The sequence below is a fragment of the Pezoporus wallicus genome, unplaced genomic scaffold, assembly GCF_028554395.1.
Source record: "Pezoporus wallicus isolate ANWC-B61680 ecotype Strahan unplaced genomic scaffold, APGP_CSIRO_Pwel_v1 scaffold_13239, whole genome shotgun sequence".
Classification (NCBI taxonomy): domain Eukaryota; kingdom Metazoa; phylum Chordata; class Aves; order Psittaciformes; family Psittacidae; genus Pezoporus; species Pezoporus wallicus.
In genome coordinates, this window is record NW_026642052.1 from 2,034,519 (window position 1) to 2,051,107 (window position 16,589).

At 37.7% G+C, this 16,589-nt stretch overlaps 1 protein-coding gene across 4 annotated transcripts in view; it reads left to right on the forward strand.

Moving 5' to 3' along the window:
- Positions 1 to 16,589, forward strand: part of ACOX3 (acyl-CoA oxidase 3, pristanoyl) — a 30,472-nt gene that overhangs the window by 634 nt on the left and 13,249 nt on the right. Inside the window, exons 3-10 of one of the 4 annotated variants that reach the window (XM_057426714.1) lie at positions 618 to 851; positions 1,817 to 1,888; positions 3,316 to 3,405; positions 3,833 to 3,976; positions 4,816 to 4,904; positions 13,339 to 13,435; positions 13,846 to 14,028; positions 15,405 to 15,524. In XM_057426714.1, the coding sequence (XP_057282697.1) occupies positions 618 to 851; positions 1,817 to 1,888; positions 3,316 to 3,405; positions 3,833 to 3,976; positions 4,816 to 4,904; positions 13,339 to 13,435; positions 13,846 to 14,028; positions 15,405 to 15,524 (1,029 nt within the window). Of the gene's footprint in view, positions 1 to 617; positions 852 to 1,816; positions 1,889 to 3,315; positions 3,406 to 3,832; positions 3,977 to 4,815; positions 4,905 to 13,338; positions 13,436 to 13,845; positions 14,029 to 15,401; positions 15,525 to 16,589 lie in introns of all 4 variants that reach the window. The other 3 variants (XM_057426713.1, XM_057426716.1, XM_057426715.1) reach the window with 3 other exon arrangements.

Below are 16,589 nucleotides of genomic sequence, written 5' to 3' on the forward strand. Positions count from 1 at the left end.
TTTCAAAGGGGGAGTATTTATACTCTGTAGATATGGAGCATTTATACTCTATAGGTACGGAGCATGAAGAAATTGGTTTTGCACATCCAGTTTCCAGAGCAGAACTTTTAAGCAACCTACTTAAACTGTCTTATTACCAAACACCAGTACAGGCGAGACCAGGAGGTGCTATATTGCAGAAATTAATTTCAAACTGAGAAAGAACTATATTCTCCCATATTTCTTTACTGTCCTGTTTGCATTAAATCATATATCTTATTCTTTTACAATGCACATGATGAGCTAATTGCCAAGCATAGTATTTCTGTCTTTCTTTGACCTGACTTAATTTCTTGCAATCTTCTGTGCTTGCCTTAATGCTTATGTGGCATTGCAGTTGGACAGATTAGCATGCCTACCTCGCTGAATGCTAGCCCTGTCATAAAAAAAGATTAATTGCAGCACAAGTGACGAACCATTTAAATACATTTTTTATCTCCCTGGAATTTTGGCTTTATAAATTTAAGTTTTCTATCAGACAATTGTAGTTTGAGGCCTAGTATTATCCTAGAAGAACATTAACTTGTTTTGCTAATAATTTTAGGTTAACAGTATCATGTCATTTTTTCCACCTCAAGAACAGAATCTTCTCTGCTTTGGAAAGCGATCCTCTGTTTGCACATCATCCTGGAGAAGATTTATGTCGTGAAAAATATCAGGAGCTGACATTCCTGCGCTGTAAAAGGCTCTTTGAGTATAATTTTCTTACTCTGCAAGAGATCAGAGAGAACCCATTAAAGATACTTTGTCTGTTGAGCTGTATGGGAATGTATGATTGGTCTCCATCTCTCCAGTACTTACTACATTGCGGTGTAAGTACAGTTCAAAGGGTATAGCGGTGTCAATTTGAATTTAAGTGTCTGAATAACATAATTCCATAGTTTTCTGCCAGTTTTATTAAAACTATACCTTTTTCCCAGTCCTTTGTTTTCAAAAATGGAATTCAGTTCAACTGTTTAGAAGAATCAGAGAGCTGTGGGATGAAGTTAGCACATCTTTGTCATTAAGCCCTGTCTCCACTGGAATCTCACCGGGAAAGTAAAGTGGAGTGGTATACACAGGGCTACAAAAGGATATATTTGATGCCTACAGCTCCACTTTTTTTTGTCCACTCCTCTGCCTCCTCTCTAGCGTAGTAGGAGCCAAAGGTATGTCTTTGCCTTTGAAACTTCTTTGCCTAATCCCCAGTGGCTTGATTCAGGGCAGAATCCCAAAGGAATGTAAAGTTTCTTACTGACATCAGTGGCTGGGATTCTGTTCATCAGTTGCTGCTGAGTCTCTCAAGAAGAATACTTGACATAGCTGGTCAAATAATATTAGTTGAATTAATTATTACTCTTCAGGTGACAGAGAAGTTGTAGTTCTGTTATGTGAAAACCTATCTAGAAAAAACAAAGGAAGCTTTAAAAACAGTGTCTGATCTTGAAGTAGCTACCTTCAGTTGCAATAAAATGAACTAGAATAGTCTTCAAGTTTTACTTTACTCAAGAAGACATCAGGACCAGTGGAAAGTGAGCTCATAAAGCATTTTTAAGAGCTTGTAATGAAGTCTTGATCAGGTTAGAGCTGTGGAAAGTTCAGTCCTCCGCAAAGGGGCCTTGACACAACCAAATCCTGACTTACCTCCTCCATCTGTAGTCTAAATAGTAGTTTACTGTGCAGCCTGCTTTCCCTGGTCTCTTTAATGGACATCACTATTACAAATTATTATGCATGAGCAATTTGTGCTTTCTGTCCCAAGGTCACAGAATTCATTCATAATTCTCTGTTTTTACAGGTGTTTGCAGGTCCAATTTTGAGTGCTTCTGAGAGGTTTGCAGACTTTATGAAGCAAATTTATGAAATGAAGGTAATTTTTTTTTAATAACTTGTGAGAAATGGGCAGAACCAGAACCATGGCACCTCCTGCACCTTTGTTTTATTTCTGATCTCTTTACATATCTAGGCGCTTCTAAACAGCAAAAGAAAAGACTAAGGGGCAGATTCAAGCACTGAGCCCTGACTACCTTCACTGCTAGCTATTATGCCACTCCCTGGATCTGTTTTAGACTGTCCAGGTTAACATGCAGACAAAGTTTAGGGACTTCACCCAAAAGGCAGTATAGATGACACCAATTTGTTCTCCATCCACATTCATTTAAGAGTACGCTAGCAAGTTTTGCATGCTCAGACACTCCCTCCTCCCACTTCTACGTCATACACTGTGCAAAACATACCCTTGCCGTGATGCTATAAAAATTACATTCTGAATAATGTCTTAATGCCACAGAAACACCACATGGAGTCCAGTAGAGACTCAGGACCAAGTACCTTGCAGACTACGTGCAGCTTATCTGATATAGAAGGAGCCAATCCTAAACAGTTTCTCCTGTCTATGCCATTTGGCCATGTGGGCAGCATTCACTGTCCAGCCTGACCCTTTTCGATCTATATGCTAAGTACACTCCAACTTAGCTCCATGCTTCCTTTGTTATTCTTTATTCCTTCTTATTTTTTAATTTTGCCAGCCATGCACCTTTATAGCTTTTTTAAGTTTCTGGAATCATGTGTTTGTCTGTCTGCTAGTAGACAACAACATACTGCTACATAGTTTTCATTGGATACCCCATACTGAAGATCAGGATGAATTCTAATGACTCTCAGCGAAAGCAAAAGCCTTAGGATATGTATTTGTTAGAATAATTTTGCCTGAAGCTTCAGGTTTTTTGTTTTGTTGTTTTATTCTCACTTGTTTTTCAAATGTTTGTTACAGAAGAGTATACTACAGGCCAAACCAGTCCAGGATAAGGAGTTGCAGAACACAAATCTCAGTTTGGCTTCTGTCAGACTGTGTTCCCAAATGCTGCTGAGAACCGAGCATAGCCATACATTGGTCTGATATAAATTTATCCCCTTCAATAATTAAAGATATTTGCAGTTTTAAAAATAAACAGCCCCATTCTGGTTTTCCTCTAACTTGTTCCCAGAACTGCTTGTAATGCAAGGAGACTTGCAGATTTTCAACATGGGGCAGTTGTTTCAACACAGACAGCTGAGAATTGGTCAGTGAATGTAATAATCTGTACTTACCTGAATGAGTCAGCCATCAGCAAATGAAAAAAAAACACCTTTAACTCTACCATAGGCATGATGTCGTGGGCTTAGGGTTACATTTGACTGGTTTCTTGCAATTGCAAGTTACTTTCAACAGCTTAATTTGCAATCATTTAATAGTGTTACCATTTTAGTTGCTATGACAAAGTGGTTTTGAACTGTGCCTTTTACCTCCTTATTTAGGTTTTTGGATGTTTTGCTCTGACTGAACTCAGCCATGGAACTAATACCAAAGGCATACGGACTACTGCCACATTCGATCCTAGTACTCAGGTTAGTCCTTTATGCACAGGAATAATGTTTGACATTTAAGCTCTGATATTTACTAACAAAGCAAAATGATTCTGAGATTTATTTGTTTAACAAGAAAGAATCTGTTCAACTCCAAATGTAAAAAAAAAACCAACAAAACTCATATAATTATGTTATTATAAATAATTAAAATAAACCCAGCAGTTTCTGGTTTTTTGCTTTGTAATGAACTTTTTCAGCTCCAAATTCTTCCTGACTTCTCTCCAAAGTTGAATACATTAAGAGAGATCTTGGCTGTGGGAGTGGAGCACAGAATGAAATCCTGGCAGCTAATGGATGTTTCCAAAACATTACCATGGTCATGAAAAAAAAGAAAAAAAAAAAGGAAAATATCTGTGTGTTGATTTTTAGGATTCATATCATTTGCTGCTTTCTTTCTTGGATACAGGAATTTATCATTCATACTCCCGACTTTGAAGCTGCAAAGTTCTGGGTTGGTAATATGGGGAAACATGCCACTCATGCAGTTGTGTATGCTCAGCTTTATACTCCTGATGGACAGTGCCATGGACTACATTCCTTTATTGTACAGGTAAAGTACAAATACTGCCAATCTTTTTTTTTGTTTTCCTTTTGGGAGGAGTGGGTTCAACTTGATAACTTTCTGCTATGCTCTTATTTATGTCTGACCGAACAATTCTTTAATTAATGCCTTTAGCATTTATTGCAGTTGTAATGAGGATTCTGGTTTTCAATATTCATTGATTTTCTGGTGGTGGTGCAGCCAGCTTTATGCTCACAGTTTTCTGCAAAAAACTCTGAAAAATACAAATGAGCTCCAGAAAAGCCTTGAGATTATCACACTATTCATGAAGTTGATAAAATCCTGAAAGCCTGGGTGAGGCTTAAGATGATTTATGTCTGCCTGTGCTGCAGCCTGATCTGCATGAAATCTGCAAGTTTCTGCCCCAGATATCAGTTTCTAAGATTAAAGGCATCAAAAAATACAGCAGTGCAACAGGAAAGTTGTACAGAGTAAAATGAAGTATTGCAGACTGAGTAGAATTTATTGCAAAATTAGGGAATATCTCAAAGCTGGTTATTACATAAAAGTTCCATTGATTCCTGCTATGTTTGTGTACACCTGAAGAAGTTTTCAATGGTAGTCTGATGAAAGCAGTCATCAGTGTTAAGGCATATTTAACATAGAGATGTAATTAGTGTCATATTGCCAAAGTAATTTACATCAAGGGGTCTTTATCCTGAACAAGTATGTTATATCCAGGGTTATGTGCTTGAGAAAAAAACAGAGCATTTCTTCAGCATAATAGCAGAATACAAATTGGGAATATGGTCACTGTTTGAAAAGTTCAGCCAGTAACTTTCCATCATTTCACAACTGAAATAATGTTTTGTTCCACTTCTATGCAGATTCGAGATACAAAATCTCTCCTACCAGTGCCAGGTGTGATGGTAGGTGACATAGGAATGAAACTTGGGCAGAATGGGCTGGATAATGGGTAAGTCAATCCATTTGAAGGAGGAAACATTCTAGATTATATCACACTCTGGTGGTGCAAATATCCCCCTGTGTCAGTTCTATCTTTACTTCTGAAATATTCACCAGTGGTTTTAAATTGTTGGTATTTCTAAAAACACTTGAATACCAGATTGAATTTCAGTACTTTCTATCTGAATAACCATCAGCTTCTCTGACATGTTAGAACTTGAACTGCCTCTGATGCTCTGTAAATATCCCCAAATGTTCTTTCAGTCATAGACTCTGCAACAGTAATAATGAAAACAAAAAAACTGAAAACCCCAACAGAAATCCACTAAGTTCTGAGTAAAGAACTGAGTCGGCCTTTCCACCCATCTGGGTGTAAGCTTTAATTATTTTGTCTGTCGATTTCCAGCCCACTGTCATCTAACAGAGGTCCACAGACAAAGATTATTCTTAGTAAAGATGTAAGATTAATGAGACCCAGTAGAGAAACTGGGTGTCTTGTTTAAACCATGGGATTTCTTGACTAATCCTGCTCGCTGCAGAAGAGAAGGAGAAGGTTAGTTATTTTTTTCTGTATTATCTGTGTAAAGTTGAAATAAAACAGTACCTCGGCTCATTTCCGAGTCATGGACTTCAATGGCTTTACCGTGGCTCTGCTTTGCTTACTAAAGGTGTCCAATGGGGAGGAGAGACAGTGAGGAAATGATGGTAGATTTCTGTATTAAAACAGCCGTTATGTAAAAATTGTGATTTAAACTCCTGTATGAGTTATGTAGCTCTGTGTAAAGTCAGAGACTTAAAATTGTAAGGCGAGGGTGGGCTGGCACTTCTTTATGCCTCAGATTTACCTTTTTGTCTTGATTTGGTTCATTACAGATACATGTATTGTCCTTCATAACATGCTGTTTCAGTAAACAAAGTATAGACATCCTGAAGTTTATCCTGCTTTCAAATGCTTTGGCTTTCCAGAAGGTTGTAGCTCTGTAGCTGTCTATACCAACGTCCTCCTGATGTCCCAAATAGCCTGTAGTGGCAAAAATAACATTGACTTTTATGTCTAGGTAGCTCATTTTCATTGATGTTTTTTTGCCTGAAGACACATGAAATAAAAAAAAAAACTACAGAAAATTAAGTTTTATAAAGGAAAAACATGAAAAGGTCTGGAAAAGAAGGGGAGGGAGGATGGACTTTGTTGATATTTTTGCCTGCATCTGCGTTACAAACTAGTACCCACCAGATGGCACAGCAAGATGGGACTGAGCAATCAAAATGTAGTTCAGCTTCCTATTTCTGTAGAAATGTCCAAATTCTGCTGTTCATTCTTAATTTGCAGCAGTTTTATGGGCAACACAAGGAAGAGCGTGCTTGTCACATAACATCAAATTGCATGTTATTTTAAAATCCACTTATCCCTTGATCTACTGGTATAAAATAGGGCATATCTGAAAATAGCAGTAACAACTGAATAATCTGAAACTGTAATACACTTAATATATAATGTAAATAAGAGATACCAGTGACTTCCAATCTTAATATCAGATGGGGTCCCTTACCCTAGTTATGGCATCACATGTCATTTAAAGCAGTCATAGGGCATTCTAACCATTCTGTTTACTTTCCTTTGCTTTAAAAATAATTATCATTTTTCTGCTAACAGCAATGCCTCAGTTTAAGGCAGCACCTGAGGATTAAGATAGAGGGGCAAGGGAGCCCAAGTTTATCAACAAATACCCTTCATTCAGCTGAAAACTCTAGAAGCCTGCGTTCCCCATCAACCTCAGCTATTTTCTCTGGAGGTCTGAGGCTAGATGCCAACATTGTTCATAAGAACCAGAGGACTAGTTTTTGTTCTGCAACATTTCTGCTCACACTGAGCTGTCAGAAATGTCAGGACTTGTCCACCTTGTTCTTCAGAAGTACGTGAAGGCCTAGATGAGGACTGTAGAGATCGTACTTAGCATCAGCACTTAGTAAATCAGATCTACGTCCATGTCATTACACTGAGGATAAATGGTCAGAGTGAAAATCAGATCCCGACATCTCTGGCAGAGATGTCAAATTTTGTTCCTGTACTTTACAGCTACTGATTTTCAGTATGAGCACAGAGAGTTAAGCTTTTGAGCACTTATGAAGGACATGGGGAAGAAATTCCAGGACTTCCTTGGAAAATGCCATTGTTTTATGCTATGTAAGAGAACTCAGAAGGAGATTGTAGTTGTTCCTTGTGTCTTTGGAAAACAATTAATCTCTTGGGTCATTTGGCTGAAGGCTGGTTTCCTGCTAATGCAGAATGTAATGTTTTCAGTAACAAAAGAATTTCAGAAGTAATGTGGGAATTTTTGCAATGTAAATCCAGTTGACCAGCCTGCTGCTTCCAAGTTTGTCTTTCCAAATACTTCTCATAGTTTCATAATTGGAACGTCCAAAAATCCCATGGGTTTTGCAAGTCTTTATAACTTCAGCTACCCTGACAAAAATGACAAAATCACTTTAAAATATTTTTCTTTGTTGCTTGCAAAAAAAAGTTTGTGTAATCAATGCATAAATGATTAAAAACAGGACTTCCAATTTTTCTCATGGAGATTTTAGATTGTTCTTTTTGTTACCAGAAAATAAATCAAACTGCCACCAGGGGATGCGCCTGCTTTGCTCTTTACTTTTATGATACAGAAATGTCCACCTGTTGCTACTGCTCTGGCAGTCTTTGAAATATGCTGTTGTCTGAGGTCCCAAAATGAAGTAGCAAAAACAATCACTGGAAAACCTGGTATCCAGGGGCTTTTTAGTAAAATGCATGGCAGGTGCAAGAAGAGGGACATAAAGGAAAAGCTTGCGTAAGTGTTGATGTGCACTTCTGTTTCTTCTCATTGGTGTTTCTTTTGTTTTGTTGCCTACCCTGGCTGGTGTAACCTCACCAAAATTACCAGCGGCTGCTGTGCACGTCAGTAAATGATTGCCACAGAGTGGGTGGTGAACCGGTTTCATGTCCAGTTTTAGCAAATCACTGCTTTCCTCACTCCAGAAATTGAAATGATGCCCAACTGAATCCACATGGCAAAGAGTCTGAGAATCAGTTATAGTTGTGTTTCTGGAGTGGTGTTTAACATGCCTGCCTGTGTAAAAAAACTGTTCTGAGCTCGTTCAGCAGTATCCATCAATAACGTGTACAGTTTATTGAGCAGCTGAACCTGTCTATGATTAGGGAAGAACTAGTGACATGAAACTATCAAAGGTAAAACAAATCAGTGACAGATAGAATACTATTTATTTTAACTGAATTCTTTTTAGGAGAGAAATGGGTCTTTCTGGAAGAAAAAGTAATTGTTAACTGTATCTAATTATAATGATGGTCTTTGGAAAACTAAAGTTTTTAATTAGCTGTTTAACAGCCTTTTGTGTACAATTAAAAGGTCATCAGTCTCTCCACACATACCACATGCTAAGACATTCAGCATGTTCTCTAGCAATCAGCGAGGCCAGATTCGGTTTTATGGATACTGAAAGCAAAACATAGCACCCAAGAGAAAATGGACAGAGGGGATTTATTGGGCAGAATAGCAACAAAGATTGTAAAAGAATCCATCCTGGAAAGAGACAGCAGGTTCTGAAAGTCTTCACGACACTTCCATGGGTACTGGTGAAGATGGCATACATCACACAACCTCCAGGCCTTTACAGATGACTTTTAAATGGTTAATTACAACTTTTACGTGGTTAATTACAACTTTTAAATGGTTCATTCCTATTTATTTTCTTTGTTACTATTTCAGTATCAGTGCCAATGATACATTAAGATTCTACTACTGTTAGTTTAAGGGCAGAACAAATGAAAGCCTTGTCCTTCAAGGGTTTTTTGTCTCCTGGTATTTATCCTCCTGACTTTTAGATTTTGCAATGGTTGCAGTTGTTTCACTGGGAAGATAGGAGCTGTAAGGCATGGTTGAAGCCTAAATAGTCTTTGGAACTTCATCTTACAGTCTGAAGCAGTAGTTCGGTGAAGATAATCTCCATACTCAGCTTCTTTGGTTGTTTGCTTCTACTCCCACACTGCCTTTTTCTTTGTGCTGGGACAAACATTTATGTAGCAGTATAGGGGACTCAACTAGGGACCTGGAAATGCCTGGAAACTAATCTGACAAAAAAAAAACCAACATAGCTTGGCTCTCTTCGACTGGATCATTTGTCAGGTCTGGCTCACTGCAAGGCCACAGAAGAGGCTGTCCCTGTACAGGGAAAGAAACAGTACAGACATGTGAATAAGAAAGCAAATGTAGAAATCAGTCCTCCTTCTCAAATAAACAAGCTTATGCTTGTCTGTTGTCTTGGTTTTATTGTCTTGCAGCCACTGATCAGAGGCACAAACAATTACAACAGTAATGAAGCAGCTATAAAATAAAACTAAATCTTAAAAATGCTTATTCCTGTACTTACATTATTTGAATACAGTATCGTCAATATTTCACTCCTTGTGAACGCTAATGCCACTTTCACAGTTAAATATTTTGCAAGATAAATCTTGCAGATTTGCAATTTAGGTCAAAACAATTATTTTTACAGTAGAAGCATTGATACTTCCCTGTTTTGACCTATCCACTTAGTTTTGACAGTCAAGGCTAAACACTCTATGGGTATGCACAGTATTATGCACACCGCTGAGATGTAGTCATGTTGCTGAAGAGTGCTGCTTTATCTCCTCAGTTTTGTCACTCACAGGTACCTTAAAACTGTGTAGCCAAAGGCAGTTCACACTGACAGGTACTTGGTGGTGCTAATGGGGAAAGGTAGATTCAGATCTGGTCACACATTTGCTTTATCAACCACAGAAATACAGCCTCACATCTGCAGTGAACTTCAAACAACCTTTTATTCTTCCTTATCAGAGCACTGTCAGCTCTTGACAACTGCAGGAGTCTACACATCCAAAACTCCTTGCACAACTTGCACTTAGACTACAAGAATTTCGGCATGAGCAGGTCTTTGCGTGTCTGTGAAGCACATTAAGATAGGATTAGCTGGCATATAAAATGCAGTGCTACTGAGCATTACTATTACAGAGTTACATTCTTAGATTAGAGCCTTGGTTGTAGAAACTAGAGCTAAAATTTTGCTTCACTGTTTTCTCCAGCTTCTCTGTAACTTCTCAGCTCTAACCTTTCTGTGAGTTTCAGTCTGGAATATGCGGCTGTTCTCTTTCCTTCTGCAAGTTTTCCACCAAACCTCTCAAGTGTTACTCTTCCCAAGGTTTACTGTATCCCATAAACAGCCATGAGATCATTTCACGCTCAGCCTTCCAATACCGTTCACCTGCTTTCTGTTTCTGGCTGGAAGGACTGAAGGAACTGTCACTGCACCATCTCTAACGTAGTCAATAACAAAAGCTGGCAGGAAAGGCATTTTAGTGACTCTGAAATTCACCAAAGCATGTTTGAGCTATTTGTAGTATAGGTAACAGCTTATTAATTTAGTACTGGCAGAAGGAGCTCATAGCTGTTCCAGGTGCCTCTTTTTTATCAGTGTTACTGCACACCAGATGAACTAATCTTGCATGATTTAAAATCATTAAGGTTAATTTTGCTTGAAATATTCCCTAAACCACTGGCCGAAGCACCCAGACAAGAATGCTCCTATTGGAATAGTGCTTCACTCTGCTCAGCTAGTCTAGGTAGAAATCTATGTGGTACAGGTTTTTTTGCCTGTGGACTGCATGATGCAAAATTACGCGTTGCTATAGAGCCCTGTGATACATACTTAAAGTGGCAGCTATCTATCTTTCTTGCTGAGAGGTCTTAATCTCAGTCGCACTACTTGCTATGCAGAAGAGGCCCTAAGTAGGGTAGCTTTCAAACCTGTGGTCTTGTCATCACCATGTGAAATGTAGCCATTTCCCAAACTTGCTGGTACATGATATCCCCAGAACTGTGTATACAGTTCCATTATTGTAAGATAACTGCTTCAATGCTTTAAGGAGATTTTTCCCCTGAATGCGTTGACAGATGTGGACCATGTCTATTCACTGTGCATTCTAGGCTAATAACCGTTAGAAATGTGAACGTTGACTTCATTAAATCTTGCTATTTTTTTTTAATATGTTCCAATATAAAGTTCAAATTGGCCAGTGTGTCTAGCAATTTCACATAGCAAAGTTCCTGGAGAAGGAGCGTAACAGCAGTTGGCAGTGATCTCATGAGGTCACCTAACTCCCAGGTCCTGTAAGATTCTGCTATTATTTTCAACACTGGTGCTTACAGGCAATATATCTTATTCCTTTACACATAGGAATTTTCTGTGTGATTTTTAATGGCTAGTTCTGTCTTTCTCTTTTGCTTCTTAAAGTTTTTGCCATCTTGTATGCATTTATTTTGATAGCTTACAGGAAAAAAGGAATGTCTCTAATGCACAAGATTAAGGGAAAAATCTCAACTTTCAAAAGCTCTTATTTGAACTATTTTGATTTTAACAAACTAGATTGTTATATAATGATTGGAAATTTGTTCTGGTTCACTAGCTGTGAAAAATGTTATAAAAGGGTATACATGTGGGTTTTAATGAAAATAATTCTAAGTAATCTTTTATGTGGTACAGAATTAGCTACATTATATTTATGTTAGACAGATTATAATAAAACTTTCCACAAGAATTTTTGCTCTTTCCAACAAAGGATTTCCTCTAGATTTAACTCTTTGGGGTTGTATCACAACAGAAAGTGAAAGTGAGTAAAACAGCTTAGGTCATTTTGGGAGCTGTTCCGTTTAGCACACATCTGCCACATGTTCAATATTAATAGGCTTGAATTTCCTAAAAGTAGGCTATTAATATATAGATTTATATATTAGTAGATTGGAATTTGCTTTTTAAGATCTCTAGTGTTTCAAGCACATATCAATATAAGTTATTTTCTGCAACTGCAGAGGTTTGCTGAATGAATTGAACAAATCACTGCAGTGTAAACCACAAAAGGACATTTTGCCACCTTGTTAATTGTTATTACTACCACGGATCTTACTGTTCATTGCACATAGGACTAAACATGCTCCAAATATGTATTTCCAAAGAGAAGGCCCAAGAGCTGGAGGCCTTTGAAATTTCCTAATCTGTCCAAAGGTTGTATCATCTCTCTGTTAGGTCAACTCTTCCTTTCATATGGATTATGATTCCAGTTTTATCACCTATTCAGTAGCTTTAAAAGTAATATTTCATTGCTTTCTTCCATGTATCTTTTCCTATTTGGGATCATATATAAACATCCATGAAGCTCTCTTACTTTCACCACTTAGATTTCTCCTTAAAATTCTCATTTGCTCTAATGGCTTATAAAACAATGCCAGTGCTTAGCTGCCAATGTGCTGTGACTGGCAGGTATCATATGAAGAAAATATCCTTCAGTAGTCAGCGTCTGCTCACCAGAACTTTGAAGACACTTGTAGCTTCTTGCCTTATGCTTGGATTGTAAGCTTGTAGGAGGAAGCACCTTCTTGTAATTCTATGGATGTCACTAGGAAAAGAGAGTGCTAAACGAGGGACCTGAATCTTGCCATACACTCTCTTCCGTAAGTAAAGTAATGAGTAATAATAATTAAAAAGCTAAAGTTCTAACATACATGCTATTACTTATAAATATTGGGGTTGCAACGCAGTTTTAGTTGTGATGGATTTTACTTGTGATACAGGGAACAGAGAAATTGAATTTAAGCAAAAGGTCTTTTTTGAATGACATTTTTTATTTTCCGTGATATAAAAAAATATTAACAAAGATGAAAATCAGATTTTTTTAGAATTCTGAATTTGCTTCTGTTTTACAAAGCAGAGTCTCACTGAAACTGGCACTTCATAAATCTCTTTTTAGCATCATCAAGGCAGCTGGTGCTTGGTTAGGGTAGCACACTTTTCTCTATGGCTAAGTCCGAAAATACAGTGTATCTCTAAGGCTGAATAAATTTGGTATGCAGATATGTTTCCTTGGAAACAACTTGTAATTTTAAAGCGCATGCAGCCATACACAGGCTTTATGTAATTTATTAATGTGAAATACCTGGCTCTCGTGAGCCTTGTTAAATAGATCAGCCTGTATTGGCAGGAAAAAGGAATTTGCTTTGATTACAAATACAGCTTTTCAAATGCTGTTAGATACTGAGGTATTCGTGCATGGAGCTGATATTACTGCTACTGTGCCAAGTTGTATAGCCCGTTTGGGTGAAGCAGTTCATACACTTTCTTCCTGAGTAATACAAATATTCAGGACATTCTGCCTATTCTGAAAGACTTTGATCTCCCAGGCATACTCCCCTTAAACTACCACCTGGCTTGATGAGCACTGTTTTCAGTTCAGTGATATATGCCTGAGATCATTGTGCAAGCATGTCTTCATTGTGACCTTTTTTTTCTGTAATGTAGACACCTCAGACCATGTCAGGGTAGATTTTACATTACTTGTGTGTTTGTTTCAACAGGTTTGCCATGTTCCACAGTGTCAGGATACCCAAAGAAAACATACTGAATATGGCTGGAGATGTCACACCTGAGGGGAGGTACTCAAGTTCAGTCAAGGTATGAATCAAGGTTATCAAGGTTTTGTTTCATTAATACAGTTCATTAAATATACAAAGGTATAAGCAGGTTAAGAGAGGAGCATAGGCCTCTCATGTTGGGAAGTCCTAGATACCTGAACTTTGATAGATAGGGCTGTTGTCAATTTCACAAGATAGTCAGAATGCTGGGGTTTTAACTGCCTTTCAGGGATGTCTCATCTCACTGATTTTACTGACTTCTTGCTCTTTTCGTTGAGTAGTTTAGAGAAACTACTTTGAATCTTACCTGAACATCATATCTGAATGTGTCAAAGACCAAAATTGGCCAATCCAATGGGCTTCTGATCCTGCTACCAGAGTTGTATCTTCATGGGGGATGTAAACAAAACATTAGCCTCACCATTCAGTCTGTGCCTTTTATTCATTCAGGATGCTAAAGAGCGTTTTAGTGCAGCTCTGGGATCCTTGTCCACTGGCAGAATTTTCGTCATGGCAATTTCCGTTACGAATTTAAAGCTTGCCCTATCAATAGCCATTCGCTTCTCAGCAGCTCGCCGTCAGTTTGGACCAACTGATGATGAAGAAATACCTGTTCTTGAATATCAAATGCAGGTAAGTACTTTGGTATTCACATCTGCAGACTTTCATATAATTAGACTCAGATTCAGAGCTACTGCAGATCAAAATAACAGCACTGAAGTTGGTGAAATCGAAGTTGTCTGTGTCATCTGAAGTGTCATTCCTAGTGCAGCTAGGGGGGTTCTAGACATTCTTCAATGTCTAGAACCAGTGTCCAACCCAAGACATTCTCCTGGCACAGTCAGGCTTTTGACATAAGTTCTTGGAATAGCAAGCCCCAGAAACATTCTATAATAGTAACCTTTTCAGAGGAAGGCTCTTCTACACACACATTAAAGTACTGCAGATGTAAAAACTACTAATCGTGTAAAAATGTTAGTGCCTCTTTTGCTGCTGTACTAATTTTCTCTTTTCTTAGCCTTTATGCTTTAAAGTATAGAACTCAATGACATTCAGTGTCGTAAAATCTAAGATAGCACTTATTTTGAGAGTAATAGAACCGACGTTTGCAGATTTTGCAGATGAAAAACACATTTTGCTCTGAAAAAATAGAACAAGAGTATGTAGGGTAATTGGGAAATAGAGAAAACTCAGCTCTGCTGAATGAGAAAGGTTAATGTATAAGAAGTGCTGAGAACAAACTTGACCAGCTTGTCTTTGCAAAGTGGGTGTTTTTTCCCAGGTTTGCACTTAGTCTTGCAACTTTGAAAGATTTCATGGATTTCTACAAACTGGTGAAAGCTGCCTTCTTTTCACCTCTTCTGTATAAGTCAGGGTCTGCTTCCTACTATTCTCTGAGTTTCTGTTTTTCTGTTTTGGCTCGTTCCATGAGCTCTACTTGCTGAATACCTCATTCCCTTATTGCTCTACCACAAAAGCTTCCTCAAGTAGTTTGTCTTTTCCCATGAAGGGTTTTGAGTTGCATGGAGCAGCAAAGATGCTTTTTTCTCTGCTTCCCAGACTTTTTTTTTTTTCCTCAGAATGCAACCAGCACTAATACATATTCAGCCCTGAACAGGCAAGTGAAGCAGTTACAACCTCTGTCGTGATGGTACTGAAGAAACACATAAATCATGACTGGCCCCAGCATGCCAGCCGTTGTATAAACACAGGGCAAAAATACATTGTAGGTCCCCAAACCTTCAGTGAACTTTTTCACTGGTTTAATGGGATGGTTATCACGAATTCATAAAATGCATGAATTAGATAATGTAACTGTGACTTGTGTATGGTTACACTTCATTATGTTTATAGATGGTTATATTTATGTTATCTCCATAAAACAGATTTCCAATTTGAATGAAGTAAAAACAAATAGGTCAGTTCAATATTATAAGATACTTACATATATATAACTAAAAAATATATATTGATTTGCAATCAAATCTGTTTAATTTCTGTTCTAGCAATGGCGTCTTCTTCCTTATCTGGCTGCTACATATGCCTTAGATTATTTCTGCAAGTCCCTGGTTGAGAACTTTGTAGAATTTTATGCAGGCTTATTGACAAAACAGAGGAGTCAGAGACAGGTGAGATATTTGCATTCTTCTTCTTCGCTGAGTTCTTCCTAAAATAAACTTGAAATTGTTAAATGAAGGGCCTACTTAGACATCCTAGGCCATCTTAAAATCAAGATTTCACGGTATCTCAGAGATGTGGGAAATACAAAGTAGTGATTAAAGTTGCATTCAGAAAAGCATACAGATTAATTTGGATATACTGGTTAAAGTTTTATTGATTTCTGTGGGATTTAAGGTGTTTATCATAAATGTGTGATGGTAATGCAAATTCAACTATATAACTTATAAATGATACCTCAGAGGGCATATATCAACGACTCTCTGAAATGATACTGTTCTTAATTTCTGCACAGACTAGGAGTCTGACTTGAGTTCACAATTCATATTCCTATATTAGGATAAATATTTTTGGAGAAGAAGGTTAGGACTGTTGAGTCTCGATGCTGAATTTTTCATCCACAATCATACCATTTCAAGTAAATGCCACCCTTTTACAGAGGAAATATTTTGATCTATCTGTCTCTGAAAGGACTGATTCTCAACCAAAATAACCACAGTGTGCTTTTTTATGGTATATAAATTTGATTTGTTTTTTAAATGTACAACAGTATTAATCCTTAGGGCCTTTGTACTGCCTCTGTATTGCTCAGATCTCACTTAAACACTCAGGCTTTTTTTTGAGCTAAGGTAAAACTAATTAAAGAATTGTGTGCTAATGCCTGGGTATTCTGATTTCTTGATTTCTTCTTTTTGCACAAACCTCAGAAGAATCTGTTTGATGCTTTTAATTGGGTATTTTACCTCTGGAGGTCTCCATTGCAGTCACTAATCTTAGGCAAAACTGTGGCTATCACAAAAGAAATCATGATAGAAGAAAATCCGATTGTTCACAGTGTTAAGAATGTAATCCTTATGAATTCCTTTGTTTTACAGGAGATCTCAAACAAATAAATTACAAACAGGTTTTGGCAGTATCAACCCAATATCTCCAGAAACTGTAGTTCCAAACACATTTTCATAGGAGGGCTAACAGAGTTAGTGTAAATGCAGGCTATTGTGATTCTCTGGAACTTG